This window comes from Acanthisitta chloris, unplaced genomic scaffold, assembly GCF_000695815.1.
Source record: "Acanthisitta chloris isolate BGI_N310 unplaced genomic scaffold, ASM69581v1 scaffold5481, whole genome shotgun sequence".
In the NCBI taxonomy this organism is placed as follows: domain Eukaryota; kingdom Metazoa; phylum Chordata; class Aves; order Passeriformes; family Acanthisittidae; genus Acanthisitta; species Acanthisitta chloris.
Genome location: NW_008655377.1, coordinates 80993 through 94961, shown reverse-complemented (window position 1 = coordinate 94961; position 13969 = coordinate 80993). Strand labels below are relative to the sequence as shown.

The following is a 13969-nucleotide window of genomic DNA, read 5'->3' as shown; positions in this document are numbered from 1 at the left end:
GCGGCTCCGGGCACGGCTCAGCCTTGGCTTGTGGGTGTTGGGAAAGGGCCTCCTCCGAGCTGGAAGGAAAAAACTGCGGGCGGACGCCAGGGTTTCTCCTTGAAACAGTTTTCAGTCGGGGTGTCGTAGAGTTTTAGGGGTTGGAATGGACCTTATGGATCATCCAGTCCCAGCCCCGCTTGCCGTGGGACACCTCTCCAGCAGAGCAGGTTGCTCAAGGCTTCGTCCAGCCTGGCTTTGAACACTGCCAGGGTTGGGACAGCAGGGCAACCTGTGCCAGCGCCTCAGCAGGCGTAGAATTAATGGGAAGGCACTGGGAGGGTATGAGACATTAAACTGCCTGGTTTGCCGGGAGCTTGCGGGTTTTTTTGCAGGAAACGGCATGCATTTGCCTCTATTAAAGGTGCTTGTTTCCCTTCTACATGCTGAAGAGCAGCAGTTTTTCTGCAGAGCAGTCTTCCCTTGGCCAAAAGCAGGATCGGTGGAGCGGTGGTGAGTCGGTTTCCTGGTTTATTTCCTTTGAAATATGTGTGTGAAATATGCAAGAACGTGGCCCTAACTGCAGTACTGATACTTTGTCCTCCTTTTACTACAATGTAGCTTGTTCCCCTTGTTTGTTTGTAGTGTATGTTGCATGGCTTTCAAACGAGCATTCATAGTCAATTCATGGGAAGTGGCACGTTCCCTATGGATTTTGGTTTCTTGAAGCTTCATTGCATCACCATTTTTTTCATCTCTCTGTCTTTCTTCTCTCCTCCTTTCACCGTGCTGTTCTGCAGGAGGGCTTATACTGTCATACGTATAGATGACATGCTAAAGGTTTTTGCCACCTGTGTTCAGATACAAAATTTTAAAATTCTATCATAGGAAGTAGGTTTTGGCTGTAGTTCAACTGCAATGCTTTGAACTTGCTCCAGAGCATGAGGGCAGATTGAAACTTGCATTTCTCTTCAGCTGTTGTGCACTAGTTTATTCTGAAGTGTTCTGCCACTGTCTCTTTGAAAATCTGTGAAGATGAACTAGGAAGAAGTCAACAGAATGAGATTGATCTTGGGACATTACTCATCCTATAAACTTACCACCAAATGTTTAAAATATTCTTCTGTTGTCTCTTTGTCCATTTGGCTTTTTTCTGTGTTATCAGTGCTGAACCCTGTGACAAAGTCTCTTCAGAGTTATTTCCAAGTTAATCCTTGGAATGATCCCATTCATTTCTTTGCTGCCTGTTTTTTCTGTTGGGAGTTTTTGTTCACTCAGATGCTTTCCATTTAACCTGAATAGCCATTCTTCTCCTCAGTTCTTTTTATATAACCTGCCTTTATTTCCCTTAATATTATTGTAACCCTTGCTTACTGCTGCCGTTTATTCCTGTGTTCTTCACTGTTGTTTGTTCTTTCATCCATTGTGTCTTCTGCATTCTTTTTTTCAGTCCTAGGTTATAGTTCCAGTGTTATGTTTTTATAGAAATAAAATTGTGGAAGTTCTCTCTATTTCTGACTGTAGAAATATGGGAAAAAATACCACCTCTAACTCTACCCTGCTTAGACATTTCTATTTGTCTTCTTTCCTGTGGCTTAAATTGGGCAAACTATAGGTAGTCTTGTTCATTTACATAATTAAAAACTAATCTGTTGGTTTTGAAAAACCTTATGAATGCCTGACATTAGTCATTGTAGCAATTTTGGTGACTGCTGTAGTCATTAGTAGGTTTAAGTAGTACCTTTAATAACCAGGGTACTGTTAGTTCTTTTGGGCTCACTGCTCAGTAGAAGTACTAACAAATGGCATGATGGAGACATATACTACAATGTTAGAGAGGAGACTCATGGTAAAGTTTGCAGAAGGGTGAAGGGAGATCACATAACTGCCAACTTTTCCTGAAATTGATGGTGTCCTGGCTAATGTGTCGTGTCAGTATCACCATGAGTGCTTGCATTTGTGTTACTCCTTTCAGAGGGTGTTTCTACTTGAACCTCCCAAGCTGCATTATGTTGCTTTATGGTTGTTTACTGGTTGCCTAATCTGTGGACGAGAAGCCTTTGGCCCTGTCCTCTTTCTAAGGGCCCTTCGGGAAGTTAGTTTGTCTGTGAAGTCTTCCCCTAGCTTCCACTTTAAGTCTTCAACCTCTCCTCATAGTTAATTTGCTTTAGACTCCAGACCAGCTTGGTAACTCTGGCCTCTCTCCATTTTCTTCCTTCTTGAACTGTCAGTAGCAAGCTGGAGATGGTGTTCTAGAAGCAGTCTCAGATAGTGAGTAAAGGAGGGGAGTGACATCCCCAGAACGACCTGTGCTCTTAAAGTAGCCCAGAATATATTTACGTGGGAACACACTGTATTTTGTGTCATACATTTACTGTTTGTCTCCTGCTGATTTCATCAAATCCTAACTGAATTCATTCCTGCACCTTATTACAGTCGAAAAGAATTTATTGAATTCTTAACATAACAAAAATGTACAGAATTAAGTGTTAGGATATGAGTGAGTTGTTAACACTGCATTCTCTGAAGTCCAGAAAAAGTGAAGTGTGGGATTGTTTAGTGATTAAATCCTTCATTTTGTTCCCTTGCAGATGTATAGCAGTTCTTGATTTGTTTTCATAAGTGATGTCATTTTAAAATTAGGGTGTATTTTAGTGCGATGGGAAAAGTAGGGAAAAGTACCTGGATACTCTTTTGCCTGCATCAAAAGGATTGACTTCTCAGGAAAAATGTTAAACTAGCATGGCTAGTATAAAACTAGAACCTCTAAGAAAGTTGGAATAGTCTTGAAAGTAAACTGTGTTTGCAGCTGCTTCCATTGAAAGGCAGTTAATGGAGAGTAGAACAGAAGCGAGTCTTGGATTTTTGCCAGAGAGGGGAGATGAAGGGGTCCAGAAAGGGAATGGAAGTGCAGGACATTGGATGGTAATGGCAAGGAATTGGTATTGGTACTTGTGGTTTCTGAAGACACTAATTCATTGTGCTGAGGGGTAGCATTTGATGTGTTACTTATCTTCTAGGTGTAATAGAGTTTGGGGTTTTTTTCCTATCAGCTGAGACTTGAGGATGTGCTGTTATCCAGTTCAATATTGTCACCTTCAGTGGGACTTTGGAGAGCAGCTTTTTCTTGTTGTGTGTGCTACTCTCTTTTTCCTCATACAAGAAGAAAATCTGACATGGCAATAAAGTCATTCTTGGGTTTGCAGCTGACAGTAGTGAACACTTTCTAGTGGAAGAGATTTCTTTTCCTTCCACCCCAGCCCCACCTGTGTAATTTGTGACAGGTGGGTGATTAGGTTGTGATTGGGTGTTAACCACAGAAAACAGCAGAAAGCAACCAACATTCCTGATGTTGCTCAGTGCTTATTGTGAAGACACTGTCTGACATAAGTAAGTAAAGATGTGAGACAATACCCTTACTCAGTAATCAAATCTGGATTTCTGTCTGTTGTGACACAAAGTGCAGTCCTTGCCTTCCTTCTAACAATGTGTTGCCTATAAGGTTGACAGTCTCTGCCAGCATTTGTATACTTGCCTCAAGGCTCTGAAGGTACCCAAAAGGCATCTATTTAATACCACCTCAGTTTTATCTCTAGGACAGTCTTGTAGAAATTGCTCTGCAGTGAGTGAAACTCTAGAAGTACTCAAGGCAGTGTGGAGAGAGCCCTTGTGCCTGTGATGAAACTAATCTATGGTGTAACTCGTGACCCTTTACCTTTCCTGTGCAACAGCAAAGTCTGGTTTTAAGAGGTGAAAATTGTCTCTATCCCATAGTGTTAGAGCCAATGTTCATGGGCCTCTGTCATTATGTGGGGTCTAAGACCCTCTGTATGTTTTCTGCATAAATTATGATCTGAAAAGGTCCTGATGCATTAGCTAAAAATTTAAAAAGAGGGTAGTGGGAGGGGATCACAGCAAATGAAGATTGGAGACATCTAGGTTTAAACTCCTGAAGCACAGCTGTGCCCCTACAGGACCAGATTTCACACATGCATCTGTATGTGGCAGTAATTAAAACTGTGATTTGGGAGGATCCTATTAACACCAGGTATGAGCTCATACCCTCATTGCATCAATCATCTCCACAGAGGGTGTGCAGCGAGTAAATTCCCAATAGAAATCCTGGTGATGAGAGTGGGAAGTAAGGAGAGACTTTGTCATAGAGCTGAAATTACATGCTAGAACCTGAGCCTATAATGGCTTGGCACTGCTGCAAGTCCTGTGTTCCTCCTTCTTCCTGTAGTGTATTCTGATGTCTGTGGATCAATGTGCTAAGATGGCTTGACTTGTTGGCTTATTTTGTTGTTGGCCTGCCTCTCTTGCTCCCTGTCGCGCTTGAGATGGACACGCGGCATAAATAAATCCACAGGAATAATGGTGAAAGGCAAAAGCTTCTTTTCTTTATTGCAAGTTAGCTGGTTTTATAAATTTTTACATGAAGCGTGTCTTTTGTCCATTGGATATAACATGTTACAAGCAACCTGTCATTGGCTACAAATGACATAAGCACACATTTCATTTATCATCTTGTAAGACAAAAAGGCTTTCTCTTCTTTTGGCTCTTGTTCATCTTTTCTTCTGGTAAGCATGCCTCTTTCTAGCTGCTGCAACCATTCAAGGGTACATGATTTTTAAGAGGTGAAAATTGTCTCTATCCCATAGTGTTAGAGCCAGTGTTCATGGGCCTCTGTCATTATGTGGGGTCTAAGACCCTCTGTATGTTTTCTGCATAAATTATGATCTGATGATAGGCTCAAGGTTGAAGTCTGCAAGGCCTTCAGACCAGCTGTCAGCTCCTACAGCTCCTACAGATCCCACAGCTCCCCTCACCTTTTCCCCTTTTGTGGGTAGTTATGGCTCAGTCGTAAAGTCTAAGTTTGCTCTTACTTTCTTTCACATTTTGATAGGAAAGTGAAATAAAAGCTGCTTGCGTCGCTTTTTTTATACTTGGCACATTTACCTGTCTAGCAATGTGGTGTGAAAATGACTGGAAACCAAAACCTGCATTTTCCCTACTCCTTCCACCTTCAGGTATTTAAGGGGTGCAGGGGAGAAGCAGAGAGCAGTACCACTTATTTTGGTGACCAAACCTCTTTGTAATAGCATGACTTGTTTGTAGTTAGTTCAAACTGCAAATTCAAGTTTGATGCAGTAAGGATTGATTCAAAATAGGGTGCTTTATTTTTTATTTATTTTCTATTTTTTTAAAAAATCATTGTATTAATAAGACTTTAGTGGCTTACTAGAAGAGAACAGAAACTGTTTAGATGAATTTTTAAGATGCAAAAGCAGTGGACAGCTTCTAGTTCTGATGATAGGTTTGCAAATGGTTTTGCAAAACTTCTTCCATAATGAAGCATTATTGCCATTTGTGCCTCTTGCCATTTGTATCTGATGGATGTTTCTTAGATGTTTTTCCAGTTAATTTTTTGCCATCCAAGTCGTACAGAATATACCACTTCCTTAAATAATGCCCTTTATTTAAAAACCTCATCTAAACATTACCCAATCTGCAGGGAGATTATTATTTTTTAATTAGATTTTGCTAGTTTGCTTGTGACAGCCTCATCCAGTCTTGTGTGAGGATTGTTGTTTACATGAGGCCAGAAAAGCTGCTCTGCAAGTTCATGGAGCACTAGATCTCTTGAGGGCTATTAAGTTTAAATTCTCTGCCTCTTACTAGGAAATCCTTAGACCTCAGCTTTCTGGAAGATGGGAGAACATTGGTTAGAAATGTCCTGACCTAAGTATTTGCTAAGGTTTTGACAGAGACAGAATGTTGGTTTAAATGAATTTTTGTTCTGACCCACTAAGCTTAGTTAGTGGTTCTTGGGTGTTTGTGGAGCAGCAATAGCTGCTCCAGTTTTTAGATGCAAATACAAACCTTTTCAAGAATGAGAAGCAGTACTAAAAAAGAAGCTTTTCTCTTTGATTTTTTTGTTGTTGTTGCCGTTTGGTTGTTGTTGTCTTTAGAAATTCCAGCTAATCACTTTGAAGTAAGAAAATGTGGAAAAAAAAAAAGCCTCATGGTTTTTCTGTTTGCGCTTCGCTAACTTCAATGAGTTTCTCTTCTGATGAAAACTGTTCTGGATGAGGTATATAAGTTTTCAGTAGAAGCAAAACCCTCTGGGTTTTTCCCTCCCCTTAAGTACAACGTCCCAGAGGTACTGCCACCATGCCTGATGGTTCAGCCTTGGCCAGTGGTGGGTCCATCCTGGAGGCACTGGCTCTGTGGGACTTGGGGGAAGCTTCCCACAGCTTCTCACCGCTGTAGCCCCTTGGCTACCAAAACCTGTCCACAAGCAGTTAAAGCAGAAAGATTCATCACATGGGAAGTTTCAAACAGAGATTGAGTTACTTGTTCTGTTCAGTTTCTGCTGTAAAGTAAGGTCTGATTTTTGTGGTTCATTGATTTGAAAGTAGACTCTCTTTAACCTTAGGACCTTCAATTTTTAGTCAGGTTTTTTTGAGAGTTCTTAGATATATACTAGTATAACAGGTCTTTAATATTGTTGCTAGTTTTGTTGTTAAGGTGGTTTCCTCAAAAAATCAAATTTTTAAACCTATATCAGAGTAAAATTTAATTCTTCTGTCTTACCACTACTGTAACAGTTTTAATATCAATTTTTTTAATATGGAAAAATAAACTTTTTTCACATTAAACCAAAGCAAATCAGAGTCATGGAATCATTTAGGTTGGAAGAGACCTCCAAGATCATTGAGCCCAACCTATGACCGATCACCACCTTGTCAGCTAAACCACAGCACTAAGTCCAGTTCATGTCTAGTAGTTTTCTTGAACACCTCCAGGGATGGTGACCTCACCTACTCCCCCAGCAGCCTGCTCCTGACAAATCTTTCTGTGAGGAAATTTTTCCTGATGTCCAACCTGAACCACTCCTGGTGCAGCTTTAGACTATTTCCTCTTGTCCTTTAGAGAAACTGGTTTTGGTTTTTTACTTAGAAAATTAAAATATATAAATATTTAGCATGTATCTGTGTTACAAAAAGTCTACATAGGTTGTAAACAGACTTTTTTATAGACAAAGCCAGTTTTATTTGTCCAACTTCATAGTTTCTTATATATATTCTCTTTTTTTTCTTGTGGTGGTGTTTCTGCAGTCATAAATATAACCTCTGTCATCTGGAGAGCATCTGGAGAGTCTTCATAAAGTCAAGGATGTATAAGGATGTATTTATATTGGACATTAGACAATAGGCATTTTAGTTCATCTGATTAGGATTTGTGTGCTAAACAGATAAGAAGGATTGCAAATATATTAAGGAAAATTCAGTTTCATTTAGGACTAATTGTAAAACTTAATTCTTTATTTTTTAATTGATATCAAATATTTCAATGAATTTGAATTGCCATATGTCATGGTTTAACCCCAGCCAGCAGCCAAGAACTGCATAACCATTCAGACTCCCTCCTCCCCTCTTTCCCCCATAGCCTGGAAGAATAGGGAGGAGAAAATAAAATAAAATAAAATATTTAGGTTGAGATAAGAGCAGTTTAATAATAGAAAGCAGAGTGAGATAAAATGCTAATGGATAATAAAAAGAAAGTGGGAGGAAAATACAACCAGCAAAACAAAACCAGCACAATACAATTGCTCACCCCTCGTAGGCCAATGCACCCCTGTTCCTCCCCAGATCAGCCCCCCTTGCCACTTATGTACTGGGCATGACATTCTACGATCCCTTTAGCTAGTTCAGGTCCCCTGTCCCAGCTATGCTCCCTCCCAGTTTCTCTTGTGTACCTTCTCACTGGCAGAGCATATGAGGCACAAGAAAGAAAACATTCTTGGTTTAAGATAAACACAACTTAGCAGAAACCAAAAGATCAGTGTGTTATCAACATTATTCTCACTCTGAATCCAAACACCACACTGTACCAGCTACTGAGAAGAAATTGACTCCATCCCAGACAGAACCAGCACACCATAGAATTTAACTGTCTGAACTGGGACATTTTCTCTCTTAAAGGAAAAGTATTCAGAAAATACAAAAAATTTTAATATTCTGCATCTTTGTCCCTTTCAGACAGCCCCATGGTTCAGTCTTCCTGCGGCTGAAGTCATCTCTGGTTGCAATTTTGCTCGTAGAAGCTCTGCTTCACAGGAGAGGTAACGGTGTATAAATCAAAATATTTTCTATAATTGCTCAAATCTAGGAAATGTGCTTGTAGTGATAGACTTAATGCTTGCTGCTTCTGCTGAGAGATTTTTGCTGAAAGAAAAATAGTTTAATCACTGTACCTTGACACTGCCTGTGAGTGGGTGTTAATGCTCTTACACAATGTAGTCTGATGAAAAATTAGTGTGGGGTGTTTAGATACTATGAATGGAAAATACCTGTCTGTATTGGCTGTCTTTTTTCCTTAAGTGTTCTTCCTCCTTTTTAAATGTTCTCAGATTTTCATGGATCTCAACAGTGCTAGCACTGTTGTTCTGCAAGTCTTGACCCAAGCTACTAGCCAAGATACTGCAGTGTTGAAGCCAGCTGAGGAGCAACTGAAGCAGTGGGAGACACAGCCAGGTTTTTATTCAGTCTTGTTGGTAAGATACAGTGGAAAAGTGCTTTATTAAGTAAACTTTGAATAATTTTGGGTACTGTTCTATTGAATATGGTTGACTCTAACTGAGAGAAGCCTTGAGTTGTCATGGTCTAGCTACTAGTATCTTTATGCTGAAGACCCCTGGTAGGTAGAATGTGACAATGGTAGGCTTTGTCATCACTGTGTCTCAAAGTAGGCTCTTTTCCCAGGCATTCAGGCAAAGGAGGAAATCCAACCTCTATCAGCAGGAGTGGGTGGGCTGTAGTGCTAAACCTATTCTGAGCATGTTGTGAATTGCAGATGGGAGAAGGCCAAGAGGGCCCTTGTCAAAGGAATTGCCTTTACTACCTCAAGAGGCAGGGACACTTATGTATTCCAAGGCAGTAATCACCTTGTCTTTGTTGTGGAGGTGATGCATTATGACCATTCTCATAGAAGTTCCCTTATGCTTTTCATTGCATTGTTTGATTCCCAACTGGGATTGCTTTCCTGCTTGTTAGAGAGACTCCCAGGGAGATGAGCTGACTGGGCTGGTGGTAAGATCATGAAATGGCAATGCTGAACACTACTGAGGGCACTATGGCCACTGATGAACAAGATGCATTAATATAGTGCAAGGTGATGACAACACAGCCCAAAAGCAAGCCGAACTCTTTCAGAGAAGCTACTGGGAAGTTAACAGTGTTGCTGTTCTCCAATATCTGTGTGTACATTTATAATAGTCTTAAAAGCACAGATAAGCTGCTTTTCCTACAAACATCTCTCTTCAGTGCATAGGATGAATGATTCAGCGTTGCAGTGTGACATGTTCTGTTCTCTGTAGACTCTGTTTCATTTGTTTGGAAAGTTGATGGCAAGCTAGAGGATTTAGGGAAGGGGCTCAAAGAAAATCGAACTTTTCAGCTGTCAAATTGCCTTTTACCCCCTGCCTTTGCCACAGCATTGCTGTGGTGGTAATGGTCTTGATAGAAAACAGCAGAAATTGCCACTGATTAAACTCTTTTTTCCTCTGGTTGTTTGCTGTGAGAGCTTACAGTTCAAGTTGTAGAGAAGCGGAGCACTCACAGGTGTAATCAAAATTGATCTGAGTTAATTTTAAATAAATGGGCTAAAAGTGCAGCATTTAAAATGCTTATCCACCTGGATTAAATGCTGATAATTCTATTTGTGTGGTTAAGTAGACTATGGGATGTGGGAAATAATGCAGTTACTGTGAGATACACTTGCCTCTGGGATGATCAGGATAGAGAAAATCATAAAGAAGATGTATTACATACAGATTTTTTTCATCTTGTGTGGTGTTTATCAGTGGGCTACAACCTTTTTGATATTTTTCTAAAGGTGGCTACTGTTGAAGTCAATTCTGTCGGCATGTACACCTGTTGGCTTTCTAGTGATTGGAGTGTGTTAGGGCTTTTTACACGTTGGCCATTATATCTAGAAAGCTGTTACTGTTAGAGAAATAGAGTTTGAGAGGTTATGTTTTGAATTCACAGTGAAAATGTGATGAGGTCCCAGGTTTCTGTAGTGCTGAGTTATTTGAAATGTTTAGTTACAGGTCTTCCGATATGGCACCCCAAAGTAGCAGATGCTCTTGACCAGAATTCCTGTGTTTTTCATGTCCCTTCTTAGTTGGCTTCTAAAAGCAATCAGTACAGGTGGTGCACTCTGTTTCTGCAGTGCACCAATAAGACCACTGAGCTCACACCTATTTTCTTCCCAAAGGAGGGAGTAATGCCTGACTCCCTCGAGAAGGATCCCTCTGATGCAGTGGCAAACAGGAGGAGAGCTGCTATTCAGAGTAGTACTTGTGCTGAAATTCAATAGCCTGCCTTTATTTTAGCTTTGCTTGGTTAATTTTACATTACTGTACAAAATAACTCCTCTGTGTTCTTCTGTATGTACATGCAGGTGCACAAAAGCATAGATAGATATGTATGTATAAATATATATAGGTTTTTATTCATAGAAACTAATTGCTTAGAGTAAGCATAGTCAAATTTGAGAATTGCACTCCTAGCAGGTCACTGTTTTGCAATCAGTATTGGTAGGAAGGATGGTTCTTGGCATATGTCAAGACAATGAAGAAATCACATGAAGGCTGGATTCTGGCTAGAATAAGGAATTATTCTGTGCTGTGCAGTGCCACAGATTTCTGAGAGCTGTGTCATTAAGGAGTGTAATAGTTGTCTGGTTCTTTATTCCCTGCTCAGCCAGGCAAAATTTGCAACACATTTGCCTTGTATGTTGGGTTTTTTCAAACAAATAAACTATTAGGGCTCTTTTAATCTTTAAAAATTAATGTTTAACACATGGTTTCACTTGATTGTCAAATGCTGATGAATACATTATGTTTCTGTACACCTGTACCCACAGAGGTGTGTGCATATATACTTTTGCCAGGGCATGTGTTTGATACAATGTCTATCCTGCTTGTGTTGTGCTGAGCTGTTTTTAACTTAATCTTTCTTTTTTGAAACAGAATATCTTCGTAAATCATAGCCTGGATGTGAATGTAAGATGGTTAGCTGTGCTGTACTTCAAAAATGGAATCGATCGCTACTGGAGACGAGTTGCGCCACAGTAAGTTCTGCTGTTCTTCCTCTTAACCTTCTACCCTAGGGTTTGTTATGCTTCCAAAGTGGAAAACAGCAGATCTGTTCATGGTTTACTTTTGAAAACTGGTTTGGAAGGCTGTTTCATGGATTCCAGATTTTGAAGTGACGCAGTAAGTGTTACAGCATTAACACTTGGACTTTCTGCTAGCGGCAGACATCAAAGGTAGTAAATCTCATGGAGAGTGAGATGATTAGGGAGACATTTCATTTAAGCTGATTCGTATTGAATGTGTACATGGGAAAGTGGCATTAGCTATCATGATAGTGAGTTCTGGTCTTCATTTCTTTGTTGTTCTGGTAATGCATGACAAAATTCTCCAAGGAAGGTGAAAAATACAACCAGTAATCCTGAGCACCACATCATTTACTTAAAAATTACAAAGTGTTCCATTTTAATGTGTAATACCTACAGAATTATATAGATCTCAGCATTTTGTGTGAAGGTCTTTTTTTTTCCTTTAAAAATAGGTGTAATTTCAGAAAGAGTTTAAATTTTCCTTCACTGTTTTCCTTCACTTATAAGGACCTGCAAATGTCTCTCTAGAAGTGTTCAGTCTCTCTTAAATGCCAATAATATAAATAGGTGGGATATCACTGTCAGATTTAAGGTACAAATTGAAGTTCTAGCTCTAGCTTTTATGGACCATGAATCTAAGCTAGTGCACAAAGTGTGGTGCAAAGTATGATTTTCGTTGCTCTTTGTTGGAGATAATTTAATGTATTTTGCCTTACATTGTAAGCTTTTCCAAAGACCTGACAAAAGAGGGAAAAATGATAAAATCCTGTAGCCACAGCACATTTTAAATAGTGTAGAACTCCTTCGTTAGTATGTAAAGGACTAGAGAATTTGTATGTGTGATTAGTATACAATTGCAAAACATCTGCCAGCATTAGATTCTCTTTCATGAGGGAGGAAAATCCCATCTTTGTCATGGAAGATAACATATATATTTGACATTTCTGGTTAAGGGGATGCGGCTCACAGTACCAGTTCTTAGCCAGCGTTATTTGAAGCAATTAAATATTGCTTAAATTTGTTACTATTTTTAAATATTAGTAGCATTTCTGGTGAAAGCTACATGGTTTATTTCCTACAGAAGTCATGATTGCGATATTACTGTTTGAACTGAGGTCAAAAATAAGTAACAATCTTTCAGTGTAACTTCCAATTTCAAATTAAATGTGATTTAAAAAAATTAAATATAATTGGCTATTATTAAAGATTCCATGGGGTAAATCTGTATTAAATTTTCAGTGCAACCTGATTTTTTCCCTGTTTCTGATTTTTCTGCCACGAATTTAATGCAATTGAAGTTTAAATTTAAAAGAATGTACAGATTTAAAGATACTGTTAAAGATTCCATGGGGTAAATGCATATTAAATTTTCAATCTGTGTCCAACTGTTTCTACGTTCCTGATTTTCTTTCTTAATTTCATCTGTGTAACATTTTGTCATCACTCACCCAGGTCACTTATGTCTTAGCAGAGTACGTTGAAGGCGCTTGGAGAAATGTCAGTTTAAGCTGTGTGATTTCTCAGTTGATTGTTTTGTGGTGTTTTGTAAGCCAACCACGTTTTGGATGTCATGACTTGAAGGGTTCACTGTACAGGCTACATCTTGTCATCACAGAAATTCTTGTCTTTGTCTTGTGCCTCACGTCGACAGGTGTCCCTTCTCCATCCATTGTAGCACATCAAATTTCATTCTGGTCTACAGATCAGACTTACACCAGCATTTTCCACTGGGAGTGGTTTTGGAGATGAGCCTGTGAACTTTCTCCCTCCTGCTTTTTCAGGCAGCTTTCCAGATGATGACAGAGAAGAGTGTAGGGTTGTCACAGCCACTTTTTGGGCACAGTTTGGCCTCTGTTTTTGTGACTGTCAGCCTCCTTGAAAGGTGGTCTCACTTGATGATTTTTATGTGCTTTTCTTATCTTCAGAAGTGGCTTTGCTTGAAATTTGGGTGTTGAACATGTTTTTGATTTTGCAGGTAATTGCTTCTAAATCCTGTATCTTGTGGACTTTGTTCTCTTACTTGAGTACGATTTTGGCAACTTGAGTAATGCTTGTCAAATCCATGTCTTTATTTGTGTGAGTGATAACTATAAATGGCTCATCATAAACCAGAAATCCAAATCTGAAATAGTAGGCTTTCTTTTAAAAAGCTCCAAAATAACTCTTTAATATTTACCCATTTACTGGTTAATTTATTAACTTTGTACCCATTTTTGGGTACATGTTTCCCTATACTGGAAACATAGAGAAAGATCAGAAGCTTTGAAACTGCAAACTGTGAAAGACCACAGCAGAAGTACTTATGATGAGAGGAACTTGTTTTAATTTTTGGGCTGATGTCATTCAGTGTTGAAGGGAAGTATCTCGTTGAGTGATACACATTCTTCTTAACTTCTTGCCACGTATAACTTTTATATACAGAATTGTGGGGCTTTCTTGCAGCACATTAAGGGAAGATGAGGACAGTGGTGCCAGTGGGGATGTCTGTGAGTCCTGCAGGGGCTGAGGATGTAGCTGGGAGGATTGGGGGTGTCCCTGTTCTCCAGGAGGTGTCACTGTCGTACTGTTTAAATGGTGAATTCCTCTGTCCACGCGGTCTGGAGAACCCTTGGGTATCCTGTCACACAGTGCTCTGTGCCGCTTGCATCCCCATTGATCTCTTCAATTTTTGTTCTAATTATTGTTTTCCAACTTTGCTTATCACAGGGTTCTTTATAGGTGTTCATCCTCCTGAATCTATTTCTTCTCCTTCTTTAGTTTTGTTTGCAACGGCAAAAGCTTAATCACAGCATTTTT

At 39.6% G+C, this 13969-nt stretch overlaps 1 protein-coding gene across 1 annotated transcript in view; it reads left to right on the top strand.

The window, feature by feature from the left end:
• Positions 1-8402: 8402 nt before the first annotated feature.
• IPO11 (importin 11) overlaps positions 8403-13969 on the top strand; it is a 69903-nt gene continuing 64336 nt past the window's right edge. The window contains 2 exon segments of the mRNA XM_009083871.1: positions 8403-8540; positions 11022-11122. Coding sequence (XP_009082119.1) covers positions 8403-8540; positions 11022-11122 — 239 coding nt within the window.